We start from the raw sequence: 15362 nt of genomic DNA, 5'->3' as shown, positions 1-15362 counted from the left end.
GTCCTCTAGGGGCTCTTTTAGACAATCATTCTCAACAAGTCTCAGGGTTGGCAGCTTTAACAGAAATGAAGGTCTTTAAAATTTCTTCCCATGAAGTTCCAAGAGGAGCAGGAAATGGATTTCTACTGCTTTCCCTCCAAATCAATTTAACCAGATCTTTTCAGGAAGAAAGTTGCTCCTTTTGCTAAGCAGCAGTCCATTTTAAGCACCCAAGGACCTGTTTGCCACTGTGGCCTGCCAGGGCGTAAGATGTATGCAGCAACAAAAGAGCAACGCAGAGAACTTTCTCATCCATCAGTGTCAGCTCTCCCTGACAGAGCGCTTACTCACACCTGCTCATTGTTAGTCAACTGGCCACTCACCCTGGACAAAATCTAGTGCTTTCACAGACCCGTGGACTGGGATCATTTTTCACTGTGCTCTGGTCTACAAGGCCTGGTCTCCTGGCATTGGTGCCTGCTTTGCAGGCCAACACCAACAAAGTGTGAAGAGCTGACTTGTGAAAATAAAACAATGATGGTGCTGGGGGAACACATTCAGCCACTAGAGAGCAGTGGAACTCCTCTCAGTGCCTGGGAAAACTCACTGACTTGAAATGGTTTAATTGTATGCATGCATTTCATTATAAGTCTTGGCCAAAGCTTCGTGGAGAGGCAGGCCAAGCAATCAGACAATCTTGCATGGGTTGCGGAAATCCAGAATCGTCCTTTGTCAGCATAAACAGTTTAATTTGATGTTTTCACTCCTGAGTAAGCACTGAGTATTACATTTAAACCCCTCGTGAGGGGAAAGAATGCTTCCTTTTCATCAGCAAATGAACCTCAATGTCAGAGTCTATCTTTTATCCCCAATGAATAAAATATATATATATATAGTATTTAATATGCTAGAAAATAGATTTTAAAGCATCTAATGTTTTCACTCAGAGAAAGTAATTTCCCAAGAAATGCAGTTCCTTTTCTAAATGTAATGTAGTAAAAAAGGAGTTAAATTTTATTCTAAGTAAATCATTTTAAACACCACTTAAAGGGAACAGGGATTTTTCTTATAACTGCAACTGCCAACATCTCATTGACCTGACAGGCTATAAACCCTTATTCTTAAGAAAAGACTAACATTTGGGGCATTCAGGCCTAAAATGTGAAGGTTGTGTTTTATTAATGTATTTCAATGAAATACCACAAGGTGTTAAGGCCAGAAAACTCGGAGTCAACTAACCCTATGTTGAAAGGATAAGATGGAGGATGAAAATTACCTTAAAATTATACTACCTCTCCTAACCAGGCTCCCACCCTCATCAGGCCCTGTCAGGAAACAAGCTGCCCTCCGCACGGCCGACCGCAGGGCGCACACGTCACTCTCCCGCTACGGGAGCTTGAGGTAGTCGGAGCTGACAGTTCTTCAAAGGCACCTTGGCACCTTTACACAGGTCCACACTTCAAAACAGCTTCCCAAATTGCAAGTTAATCCCTTTGCAGGCTTTTTCCAAGTTTCCCTGTCCCTCAGAACCCTGAAGGACAAAGGGCCACAGGCTTTAATAATTGATAAAAACACACTTAGTCTTAAGTGTTAAGTAAAGGTTTACCTTGTCCACAGAGTCTTGGGCAAATAATAAATCCTATATACTGGGAAAAATGTGTAAAGGCACTGTTGCATGTATTTTTTCACTTTATTCACCTGTATTATCTCCATTTTATAGATGAAAAACAAACAAAAAATTAAGATCATGGAGGTAAAGGAACCTAACCAAAACCTCACAGCTAGTAATAATAGATCTGGTTGCCAGCAAGTCCCTAGCTATACGACCTCCACATGAAAAGTCTTCTGATATATAAAATGACTTTCCCCTTGGTCTGTCCAATAAAGAAGTAAGATGACCAAGCACTAGGCTATATTAGCAAGAATAAGAAAGTACTTTTTGTAGTAGGACCAATTTTGAAACAAGAACAGGTAAAGATGAACTAATTAATAATTAACCTCACTCTCTCTGAAGTAGCATTTAAAGCAAAGGACTCAAAACTGTGCGCACTGCATTTCACTCCTGAAATGTACTCCTGGCAAGGGCTTATTTTTGGCTGTAAACTAAGGACTAAATTCAAACTACAAAAGATTTCATGGTAAAATGTCAAGAGCAGAAAAAAACAAGAGGAAGAGCACCCTAATATTAATTCAATACCTCACTACTTAACCTACAAAAAGAAAATATTTAATATTTTTTTCACAGAATCAAGAATAAAGTCCACACTAATTAGAACAGATGAAGAACCAGCAAGGACTGGCTCTGTTACACTCCCTGAAGCAACATGATGAATTGTAGAAGTAAATATTTTCTCATTTCCTAACATAACGGCACCATCTATTGGCTTAGTACCACCTTTGCAACAACCAGGAAATCAAGATGCATAATCCAACTTTCATGGGCTTTTGGTTCTCAGTTACTTAATTCCTGGCATCCCATAGTGGTATAAACTTTAAGACATAAAATCCATGCATCACACATTTTAAATCTTCTGAAATTCATCTTATTTAATCAAAGCAAAAAAAACTGCCAGGAAAATCTTAGTACACAGAACTGTACATAGAGAATGTGTTAGCACTAAAATTATCAAAACACCATGCACCAAACATCAATGATGTTCCACACACAAAGATTTTTACATGTGGTATCTTGCTTAATCCTCACACATTTCCCATGGAACAGACCTTAGAACCTCCATTTTCCTGAAGGAGAAATCAATGCTCAACAGATAATAAACGTCGCACTTGGATCTGAACCCAGTCTGACTGCAAAGACCAGCTCTTTTCACAACCCCACCCTACACTGAAAAATTAAAAACGATGCCACAGCACATGTGCAGGGGAAAGCACACAGTGCTTTACAGAGCGTGTTCACACGTGATACTGCAGCCTCCCAGTGACCCAGTGACATCAAGTAAAAAAAGTCAGTCAGCTTCTTTTTAGAAACGAGGGGTTTGAGGTTCAGAGGGGTTAGATGACTAGCTCTGGTCAAGCATGTGCCCTCTGAGGCGGCTTTTACACGGGCCACTGAACTAAATACAGTGCTAAACCAGAGTTCACATCTGATTGCAGAGTTGAAAATTAATGTGGAAGAAATATTCGCCATCTTGTAGTGCACTGGTCTGATATACATAGCACAAGAAATTTTTTCAAATCAAGTCATGTGGAGGTAATAAAATACCTGCACGAAGGTTGTACTTCAGTGTAAAAATATGGAGAAAAACGGCAAGTCTGAATTCCCTACTGATGTTCCTAAGTTCCAACTTAATTCTAAGACTCTTTTTTGCCCACAAGGTGAGACATCTGGTATGTTTACTCTGTCCCGGATCTTTTTAATTGCTAGGGGGCTCTGTAAACTGGGACTTAAGAGGTACATTCCAGTAATTAGGAAATTGCATAGCCAGTTCATCTGGAGAGAGAATTTTACCTGGACGGCCCTGGCAGTGACCCAAAGCCTTCCCTAATGGTGCATATCAATGTTTATTCCTTAAGTTAGTATTCCTAAATTGTCCAAGGGCCTCATTTCCAGAAATGTCATGCTTTAAATTTCATTCATATTAATTCTCTATGTGAATAAGTGGGCAAAATAAAAATTTTATATACGCTGCCAATGCAGTTACAAGGAGCACTGCCAAACTAATAGCAAAAGATGGTCCCCAAGCTTCTCCTGACACTACTTCAGTTTGCTTAATAAAGAAAAGCTGGCAAGTTAAAAGAATAAGCTAATTAATCGGAGAATGAAAAGAACCCACATTTTGTCTATTAAAAAAAAGAACAACAACAAAACCATTTTCCCTTTCTTAATAAAGAAAAGTCAAAAAATCTTGATCTGTTTTCCACAATCCCACTAATCGATCACCTGCAGTCTCCAGCAAATTATGTTCTTAAAGAAGAAAATAATTAAATGAAACCTAAGGAGTGCATTCTTCTTTTTTTGAGAATGGATCAAATCACAGTTGGTCTGAACCACTTGCCACACACCACTCAGCAACAACCAAGCCAAGGGGGAGAAGCCACAGAGACCCGGGGTTCTCAAGCCAGACCACGCACCTCCAGGCTGTGTGACCTTGGCGCACCTCTCTGAGCCTCAACGTCCTCATTCGTAAGACAGGGATGATGGCAACGCCTCAGAGCAGTGCGAAGATTCTATCAGCAAAGGATCTCACAGTCGCCGGCACTGCAAGCTGGAGAGCTGCCAGATGAACGCGGCTATCCTCATGGTCAGCATCCTCCTAAGATAGGTTTTAGGACAGAAGCTGTCCGAGGGCCACACTATGAGGCGTTTGATACCTTCCTCTCTTAAGCAAACCCTCAGGAAGGTGAGCCCTCAGCGAGGAGGCTCCTGGACCCGATGCTCAAGGAGCTGTGCCAGAACGTTAAGAGACGTTCAAGACAAGACAGGTGTCTTCTGTTCCATGTAAACTAAGAGTAGCCTTCAGGCGCCTGGCTAGTCACCAACACAGGCCCATGAGTAGACAAAATTTAGACACCCCTGTCTTATGGGTAACTTGTAGCTTCCAGCTTTTACTGTCAAATAACTCAGGAAAAAAAAAAAGATCCATTACAAAGTTGTATTTTTATTTTTCATAATAAAAAGCTCGGTAATTTCACTAAAACATGAGGATTTACAGGAAACACTCATTTGCTCACAGCACACTTAAGGAGAGCCTCAGCTGCACGGGGAAGGTCAACGCTCAGTGGGCACGTTTCAGTCAGGAGGGCCCGCGATTTCATCTGTAGCTGGAGGTTTGCTTTGTAGCTCACCCAAAGTCAGTCACTGAATTAAGACAAAAATCACCACATTTTGGCATTTCTGGGGTTCTCTCTCAATATCGAACTCCCCATCCCCTCAAAAAAAAAAAAAAAAAAGAGAGAGAGAGAGAAAAGAAAGGAAAACAACAACCACCTCCATGGGAAGCCAGAACAACTCCTTCATCAGGAAGAAAGGCGGCCCAGCACAGCTCCCACCACAGGGAAAGAGGCGTCAAGCCCTGCTCAAAAGTGAACAATGGCTGAAAGAAAGGAAGAGAATGACAAAGACAAAACCAGGACAGCACAAAAACTGTTATTTTATTTCACATTCTCTGATAAAAGGCTGCTCTTCACAATGGACTTGGATTAGAGAGAAACAAAATGTAAAATTCATGTTGTCTTCGGGTGGTAGAATTGTGTATAATTTTGAAAAGTTTCCTTTGATACTATAAAGCTGTTTCAGTAAATACTGTTTTTAATATGCAGGATAGAAAATCTTCACAAAGAGCAGTCAAAAATATGCCAAACAAATAAATGCCCCTGGGAATTTGTGTAAATATTTTTAGTATTCAGAAGCAAGGCTTAATAGCTTAATGAAGAAACATCTGTAAGATGATAAAATCAAAGCAGCTGTGGTAAGCTCAGGCTTGCCTGGGCTGAAGGACAAGGGTTCAAATCTCAGCTTTGCTGCTCCCAGGCAGGGTGGTAACGGGCAGGCCAGTAAATCTAAGTTTCATGTTTCTCATCAGTAAGAAGGCAACGACAGCATCCCCTGCATGGAATTAGAGCTAAAAATAATGTGACAGCAGCAGCAGACACTGGCACAGAGACACCTCCAAATAAGCTTTAAATTTAAAATAATACAAAACTGAAAAAAAAGGACCTATTGTATATGCAATGCTTTGTACTGTTCTCTTACGGCTCAACTGGGGCCACACAAAGGAACACAATCTAAACCAACTCTCCCCCAGGGGTTCTATAACCTGTTCACAGACAATAAACAGCAGTTAAGCCTTCTTACACTAGGTTTCATACATATACAACCAAGTTAGAGAATCCGAAAATTAATGCACCATCTCATAGTCATTGAATCACACAGACTCTGGGAGTAAGACCGATTCTACTGACAGAGATCTCAGACTCTTGCAGGGGCAGGAAGGACAAGGGCTGGGACAGTAGACGATGGACAAGGTTGAATCGTGGAATCAAGTCTCACACCAAGTGCCTGGGGAGGGACTTGCTAACAGCCTGAGGCAGTCACGAGGAAAAGGCTTCTGGGCGAGGCCCTGGATGACGAGTAGGAACACTGGGCAGAAAAGGCATTTCTGAAAGGAGGCAGCACAGCAGTAGTGAGGAGTGAGGGCAGCTCACAGGAGGGCGAGGGGCCTGTTGCCACAAACATCTGAGGTATGAGGGGAGGAGGAAGAGGAAATGAAACAGGAAAACGGGTCCAGAGCAGGAGTGGAAGGGAGGTGACCCCAGCGGAGGAGTTACTGCAGCACTGAGGTCGAGAGCTGGGAAGGAACTGGCGCTGAGGAGGGCAGGAGAGGATGGTCAGAGGCCGCAACGGGGCCAAGCGGCTGGTTTCTGAGCGGTCTCCAGGACGGCCATGGTCACTCCTAGACCCATCCACACTCTCAACATTTCCGGCCAGATGTGACCTCCCTCTCAGCCTCCAGACTTCTTCATGCCAATCCTCCTTCCCACAGCTGTCAGCCTGCTCCAATGAGGAATCTTATCCTATCATCCCCTGCTTGAAAACAGGGACGTCCACGACACAGACAACTCAGCCTGTACGATGGGACTCTCCTCCACCCTCCTGAAAGCCCAGACATCCTCATCCCTCCCTGTCTTTGCTTCTGCTGTGCCCCCCGCATGGAGCACTCCACTCACCCACTGCACTCACTTCACCCATCCAGCTAAACTCTGGCCTTTGACCATACTGATCCCTTGTGCACCACAAGGCCTGAAAAATCTTTCTCTGGCAGGTAGGGAGCAGGGTGGCAAATTCCTGGCTAATTCCTACTGACCATTCAGGTCTCAGTTTAAGAGCTACTTTTCCCCATCTTTCACCTACCAGACTGGCAAGAAGACCCAAAGTAGGAAAGCTTATAAGAGAAAGGCATTCTCACATTCTCCTGGTGGAATACAAATTAGTGCAATCTTTTTGGAGGGCAGTTTGGCAACAGCTCTCAAAATGTAAGATGCACTGTACAGTCATCTGTCACTTTTACGGGCTGCCCAGCTATACTTCCTGTGTCTAGGGGGCCCCACCACTTCAAGAACAGATGACTGAACTTTACCCACCATCAGCAATCTAGCACCCACCCTTTCCTGGAAGGAGCTCTCTGACAGTGAATGAGATGGCAGGAAGCCTCAGTTCTGGACAAGGCAGCCGGGGCAGCAGAGTGAGGAGTGAGCCAGGCCTGCGCCAGCCAGGCCAGCAAAGCTGTCTTGCAGCATCCTACCTTTGCTTACAATGGCCCATGCGGCAGCATTCTTTCTGATACTGTTCTCAGCCCCAAACCCAGTTCTTGCCGTCCCAGCTATTCTGTGAGTCATCTACTATCGTTTAAAAAAAAAAAAAGAAAGAAAGAAAGAAATTCCTCCTTTCCTAAATCATCCGGTGATTCTAATGCTTTCAACAGAGAATTCTGAGCAATACACGTGCCCACCCAGAAACTCCATTACTGGGAATTTATCAGATGTATTTATACAAGTTCACCACGACACATAGTCATCAACAGGACAAATGGTCACTTAAGTCCTGGTACAGACATACAGTACAATTCTAGGACAGTGCTATTATAGATTTGATATTGATCTAGAGGCATTGATACAACATTTTCTTTGAAACAAGTTAATAGGAATGGAACAATATTTACAGCATGACTTCAGCAATGTTTTTTTTTAATAGGAATACACAGGTAGATGACAGATGATAAGGATATAAAAAGGTGGATCATAAAATGCTTCCTGAGAAAAAACACAGTAAACTCTTAACAGTGGTTACTATGAAAGAGGGACTTAACTTTCACATAGTTTTCCGCACTTGAATGTTTTGTCATGTTCATAAATTACTTTTCATTTGAAAATGTTTTCCTGTCACTTGTCCAAGAAGGACTTTCCAAACATCCATTATTCACATACTCCTTCCTGTTAGAAATCCTCCCTTATAATTGTTCTTTTCCTCCAGGGCACTTAGCACAATGCATTCTTTCAGATTAACGTGTGTCTATTAATGTGTACCAGATTAGCTGTCTAATTCCTGTCTCACACCCAAGGCTACAACCCCTGAGGGTAAGCGCTGTGCTGACCACTACATCCCCAGTGCCCAGCACATGCATGTTCAGTGGCTCAATCGCATCCGGCGCTCAGAGACCCCAAGGACTGTGGCCCGCCAGGCTCCCCTGTCCATGAGATTTCCCAAGAAAGAATACTAGAGCGGCTGGCCATTTCCCTCTCCACGGGATCTTTCCGACCCAGGGAGTGAACCAATGTCTCCTGCATCTCCTTCAAGGGCAGACAGATTTTCAACCACTTCGCCACCTGGGAAGCCCCCCAAGCACATAGTAGAGGCTAAATAAATTTCTAATAAATGAGTGAAAGTAACTTATCCTTCTTTTAAGATTCAGCTCAAGTGAAGTGACGCTCTCCCTGAAATCTTCCAGTTTAGAAGTGACCCTTTCTCCCTTGGGCCTCCACTGGCAGTACCTACTGCCCTCGTCAGTTTATACATCTATCTCCCCCATGACACTGAGAGTATGTTGAGGGCAAGGATCCAGACATTCACCGCTCTGTGAAGCCTGCTACAGTGCTGTTACACAGAAGGCACTCAATAAAGTGTTGATAAATCAATGAACAGATGGGAACAAACACACTGAACCTCAAAAGTAACAACTTACTTGTGTATCTAAAATCGGATGTTACTGGTATCTTGCTCTTCTTAATCTTCTATGAAAGCAAAGCCAGACTATGGAGAGTAATGATTTCTAAGCAGAAGTGTGGAGCCATCACCGTGGACTCACACTGGACTAGGAAGGAAGCAAGATCACTGTTGGCCAGGACAGAGCACAAAGTGGACTTACAGGAATGAAATGAGCAGACACAAATCTGCTTTACTCACTTTCAACAACCTTTTCTAAGTTCGGAATGATGCTCTTAAGACAAATTACTACAGTTCAAAAGCAACAGAAACCAACTCAATTTTCCCATCTTAAAAATGAAAAGGCCTTGTATCAATGTTAAATTTTCTGATTTTGATGATGTCATCAAGGTGATGTAAGGGAACATTCTAAAGGATTTTGAGGTAGAGGGTTATAATGTTCACGATTTACTCTCGAATGGTTACACACACACACACACACACACAAATAGCAAAAATGCACCAGAGAGTGAGCAATAATGTGGTAAAATGTTAAGTGACAAAAATGAGTAAAGGGTATAGATGACTATTCATTGTACATTCTTGTTACCTTCTTGCAAGTGTGAAAATTCTTTTAATTAAAGAAAGAAGAAACAAAACTACTTAATAGAAAAGACTATTCCACCTTTACTACCATTTAAAGGCATCAGATGGGGAGAAATAAAAACAGTCTCTTGATGGAGATAACAAATAAAATGGAACAAAGAATTCAAAACAATTCTAAAATTACTGTATTTTCATTTTAAAATAATTATTCCATATGGTATCTGGGGGCAAATCATTCTTCTCACAAACAGGGAACATCTGTTGTATACAAACCTCATAAGAGGCTTGAGTATTAAATGCGATGAAATAGCAAAGTCTCACACTAACAATTTTCAGACTATTCAAGGCAGCAGTTATCCCTGGCTCTACAGAGCCAAGATACCAAGACAAAAAAATGTAACAGGTAAACAACATCTAGAAAAACGCCAGTTACACAAGGCCTGTTCAAATTTCTGGACATATGCAATTTCACTCAGAAATTTAGCATGAGAGTTAAATTCAAAAATCCCAACTCTTCTAAAGTAATTTTATCATTTTTTTTTTTAGTTATTAAAAAAAATGTACTCATCTAGCATTTAGAGCTAAAATACAAATGTACAAAGTTGACCTAAAAAGTGTAGCTACTATTTATAGACCAGGCACTGGGTCAGATGGTTTATATACATTGTTTTTAATCATCATAACCTGGTACACATGGTAGGTATTACTGACACCATTTCAGAGTGAGGAAATCAAGGTTCAGAGAGGAACCCTAAATGTCCAGGATCCCTCAGAGATTAAATGGCAAACAGAGACTCTGGTCACTTAAAAAAATCTCTGCATGTACCACGCCTGTTCCCCCAGTGAGGCCTCCAGTCCAGCCCTCCTTCCGCCTGGAAGCCCCTTTCACTCAAACCTCACCTTCACGAACCTATGTAACCTTCCGGTTTAACACTACTATCTGGCTTCCACCCCAACACTCTCAAGTCCCCTTATACTGCATTAATTTTTTTTTAACTTTCTGTTTTGAGATAATTGTCAATTCACAGGCAGATGAGAGAAATAATAAACCAAGTTTTTGTACACGGTTAACTCAGTTTCCCCCAAAGGTAGTATCTTGCATAACTGTGGTATAATATCACTTACATTATGTTTTTTTCTCCTGGTATTTACCACTTTCTAACATAAAGCTGTTGTTACTGTCTGTCCACCCCCACTAAAATATAACCTCCTTGAAGGCAAGACATTTGGTCTAAATTTTGTTCACTGCTATATCCCAAGCACACAAAACAGGCCTAATCTCCAGGAGGAACTCAACAGATATTTGTAGAAGGAATCAAAGCACACTGTGCTGCCTCCTCTATCAGGAAATAAACCAGCTCTTTTAGAGACTACTTTGGTAAATAAGAGGATTCTGAAACATTAGAGAAACATTACACTCACCCATGGTGACATAAGGCAACTTATCAGTTGATCCATGAGGATAGATGCTGTAGAGGTGAGGTCCAGTAACATCTACTCCCCCCAAAACTAGGGCTGCACCAATGTAACCTTGATACCTGGGGATCAGAGCATGCATAAGAAAAAAAATGAGTCTACATTGCATCACTATAACTTATTCAAAAGCTGTATGGGAAGTCAGACAACAAAAAGTCTCTCTTTCACTACTATCGTTTCGTTAAATAGCTACTGTTCTGATGGGGAAAAAACAGGGAAGGGAGCAAACATACTTGAACATCTATCAGTCAAAAAAAACTGTACATTGTAGGAAGCACTCCATGTGCATTACGTCATCTCTGCCTCCCAGTCCCCTTCAAAAGAAGACACTACAATTCTTATTGTAGAAAAGAAAAACCAGCCCAAAGACATTAGGAAGTCTCAGAGTCAAGCGTGGCTTACTCCGAAGATCACCAACACCCCTCCCATCAGACCTCTCTGTGATTAGCAAATAAGCTCCCTTCCAAGTCAATGGTGAATTGTCACTAAACTGAATTGTTTAAGTTATCAACTTCACTAGAGGAAAATGACTTGTGTCAAAATACCTTTCCCTTGAATAAATACACAAAATTATGGCAGCTAAGAGCTCATACTGAGTAAAAGAAAAAAGTATTTCATTATGCAGGGAAGTGAACCATGAAATAACTCCATGACAGTTTATAAGCCCATTGCTACTGTCCACAATTTAAAGTCATCTCTCTCAGGAACGTGGGAGAGACATTTTCCACCTGACCCCAGCTGTTTAATTCTGCACATATTTGCTCCTTTGGACTCTCTACTTGGTTGGTTTTACACTTCTATAGATTTCTTTCTCTATATATAGTTCAATTTTTTTTACCATTAGAACTGCTATATTGGACAAACATGCTGGATTTAAAGTTCTCCAATGTAAGCCTTTAGCTCTTTGGGAAGAAAAATGACACTAAAACATGCTGAATTTGCCTGATGATACAATCATTAAAATTGATACAAATAAATTAACACAAAAGCCAAAGTCCTAATTTTTTATTGTCTGAGACACAGTTACCCATCAGGAAGTGCTCTAGGTCAAGTCCAATACTTCCTGCGTCCCTGGATTACCAACTGATTACTTCAAATCTTCCATTTATAAGTGAAAAAATAAAGAGCAGGGAAGGATTTTAGAAGCAGTCTCAAGAGAAGAGAGGCCCAGACAGGGGAAAAAAATGGTCCTAAGCCACATGAGCTGGCAGCAGGTTCAAGAGTAGATCTAAGAACTCTGGGGTGAGAAGCCAGAGAATCACTAGACCCACTACTCCCACCCCAGCCCAGTACTTGATCCACTATATATATCCTATATATATATATATAAATATCCTGCCAAACAGACTGTTTAGTTAAAGTCAATAATAACCAGCTAGTTCCCTTCCAAGCTAAAACATAATCTGCTTCATGCCTTTAAAAGAGTCTAAGCTATTTTGGCAAGTCAATGATATCCCTAAAAATTGAACCAGAAATTCTATTTCCAGGAATCTAATTCTAAAGATATAAAAGGACAAATATGCAGAAATGAATCATAAGAATGTTTACTGCAGTAACTGTTTATCATGCTAGAAAAGTGGAAACAGTCAGAATTACCTAAACTAATATAGCTAGCTATACAACAGAACACTACACAATCATTAAAAATCAGGCCACGTTTTTCATAAACAACTGATGGTAGTACAACTCAGAACAATCTTTCTCGGCTACAATTTTGGCAATATGTATTAAAATGTTAAATGTTCCTATCTTTGACCCAGCAATTCCACTTCTAGGAATTTATTTTAGAATATAGCCTAAAGAGTTAATAACACAAGCACCTAAAGATTCTACACTCCAAAGGATCCACAGAATACCTTATAATTAAACATCTTAAAACAAGCAATATTGCTACTTTTTAAAAACGGGTTAATAATATAGATTACTGTAAGCCAACAAAAATTAAGATGTTGATCAATGGCTCTTAAATTTTTATGGGGCACAGACCCTTCTAAAAGAGTGATTAAAACTGTAGAATCCTCGCCCATAACAAGTGTACACACACAAATTTTTCACTCTTTCAGGAGAGTTACAGATCTATAGAACTCCTCCACAGGCTCAAGGTAAAATCCCTAGATGCTGGGCTAGCTCATCTACTGGTAGGAACAATACCACAATACACTATTATGTGAACAAGGTCAGTTACAAAACAACACAGAGCAGTATTCCACTTTTGCAAACACATATAAGAGTATGTATACATGCAGAGTATAAAAGGTCTCAAAAAACAGATCTCAAAGTTTCATACTACATGTGCTTCAGTGGCAGAATGTCAGTTGAAATCTACTTCCTTCCTGTCACATTTCTGTAGTGTCTGAATTTTTATAATGACTACTTTTATAATAACTTATAAAAAGAGATTATTTTCTTTTTGAAATATTCCAACATGGAAACTACTCAAGATGCACTGGTAGGTGAAAAAATTAGGTTATATTACCTAATATAACCTATAGATAGAAAGCACAACTAGCATCCCATTCTTATAGAACAAAACATGTATTATTAAACACAGGAAAAACCCCAAAGAGTGTACATTAACCAGTTAGCATCAACTGCTTATGGGTGGTAGAAATTCAGATAATTTCTATATTTTTTTATCTATCTAAACATATATTAGTTTTTTTACTGTGAACATGCACTTATGGAAAGAAAGGCAGAAGGAAGGATCAAATGAATGGACAAACAAATAAAAAGATTAGAAGTATCAATGTATATACAAAGCCAAAATGTGATTCTCCCTAAACGGCAAAGTTTCAATTTTTTCTTTGGGCTTTTCAGTATTTTCAAAATTTTCTACAATGAATACACATATCTTTTGTTAAGGGGGGAAAAAAGTACAATATAATAAAATAAATTTTTAAAGCCTCTGCATATTCAAATAGTTTCCAGAATATAGACTAGTATATCAAACATTTCTGATAGACTCAATAAGAAGGTTCCATGTTCAGAAGGAATAAGCATCATTTACATCTTCTACATCTAGTCAAAGAAGAAAAATCAAAATACTGTTTAAATAAGGAAAAAGATGCTCACTTCTGTTTATCAAACCCTCTTTTCTCACTGATTCACATACAAGAAAATGGATTATTTAGGAGGAAAAAAAATAGCAATAAGTACACCCTGTACTCTATTTCAGCCTCTGAATGAGTATCTAACTGTGTATCAGGCCCTGTACAAGGCACTGCATAAGCTTGGTTCTTTATTCATTTCCTCCCAAAAGTTAGAGAAACAGAACTGTTATCCACATTTTATTTTTTTTTTTTTAATCCACATTTTATTGAGGTAGAAACTGAGGCTAAGAAGAGTGAACAGGCTAATGTCATACAATGTAGACAAGATCTGAAGCAAAGTTCTAACGTCAAAATCTACGCCTTTTTCCCCTTATGCTAGTGACTCACTTTATGTAACTAACAAAAATGTCAAAAGACAGAACCATAATGATCCTGGCATAAATTTTTAAGTTTTCTTCTCAAAACTTTGATAAAATTCAACTTTTACACAGTATGTTACAGTATGTTAACCAAAAGATAAAATACTGAAACAAGAGATTTTAGAATTTCTGAAACATTCTAAAGAGATCAACAGAAACATCTGCTAGATTTAGCTAAATGCTTTAAAAGACATTGCAAGCAATCTTGAAATAGGCTATTTACTGCAATTTTACAAGCGTAAAAATTGTTTTAAATGTAATGCACCACACAAACCACGAGAGGGAGCTTTGCATTTAAAATCAAATCACAAGTGTCCAGTTATCCTGACAACAGTACTTTAACAAGCTCTCACACTGTCCTGGAAGAATCTGATAGGTGATAATTCTCTAGTATTAGGATGATGATTACATACATAAATAAATGGAAATTGCCGACATAAAGACTCAGTACAGTCAGGGTAGGAACTGGATAAGTATGACTAGGCTTCCTGCCATATGACTCATAAACCCTGGTATCTTCCACTGTGCAAAGGGGAAATTATTCCACTGGCCTTGCCGCATAGCTACGTTAAACCTCATATCCACCTACCGAGGGCCCAGGGCCATGAAGATGAAAACCTGCAAGTTCACGGGAAGGCACAGGCAGACAGGAAACAGGGAAGTGAACCACAAGGACTGCCACACCAGAACACATGCTCTCACTTCCAAAGGCAACAAAAGCCACTGAGTCCCAGATTATAGCCCACTTTATATGAGTTTTTATCAAAAAAAAAGGCTGGAAATCCATATTTTAAATTCAAAGCTTCCAACTTATAATTATTTGCCACTACTTTTTAAATACACTCTGTGACCCAAATGAAATTTCTCTATAAGCTGAATATGGCCTGTGAGCTTAGAATCTTTGCTCTCTGTTCCTGCTCCCCTTTTAACTCTCATAGGACTGGCTGCAGCTGCTACCAGTTGGGGCAGAGAAAAAGAAAATGTCTTGTGTAGGTTGCTTAATGAATGATGAGGACCAAAATAAAGGCCTCTGATCAACTTTTCAAAAAAATTTTAAAAAGATACCATGGTGTCCATTCTATAAAGCAGCAAAGAGGAGAGAATTTGTTAAAGGTAAGGCAGTCACAAAAGGAGAAACCAGTTGTTACAACTCAGGATTAAATGCCTAGGCTATTT

At 40.0% G+C, this 15362-nt stretch overlaps 1 protein-coding gene across 1 annotated transcript in view; it reads right to left on the bottom strand.

Moving 5' to 3' along the window:
• The window catches only part of PSMB7 (proteasome 20S subunit beta 7), a 56391-nt gene that overhangs the window by 37216 nt on the left and 3813 nt on the right, over positions 1 to 15362 (bottom strand). The window contains exon 5 of the mRNA XM_065928478.1: positions 10664 to 10779. Within this exon, the coding sequence (XP_065784550.1) occupies positions 10664 to 10779 (116 nt within the window). The remainder of the gene's footprint in view (positions 1 to 10663; positions 10780 to 15362) is intronic.

Source organism: Muntiacus reevesi, chromosome 3, assembly GCF_963930625.1.
Source record: "Muntiacus reevesi chromosome 3, mMunRee1.1, whole genome shotgun sequence".
Classification (NCBI taxonomy): domain Eukaryota; kingdom Metazoa; phylum Chordata; class Mammalia; order Artiodactyla; family Cervidae; genus Muntiacus; species Muntiacus reevesi.
Note: the sequence above shows the minus strand (reverse complement) of the source record. Positions and strands in the feature narration are given on the sequence as shown.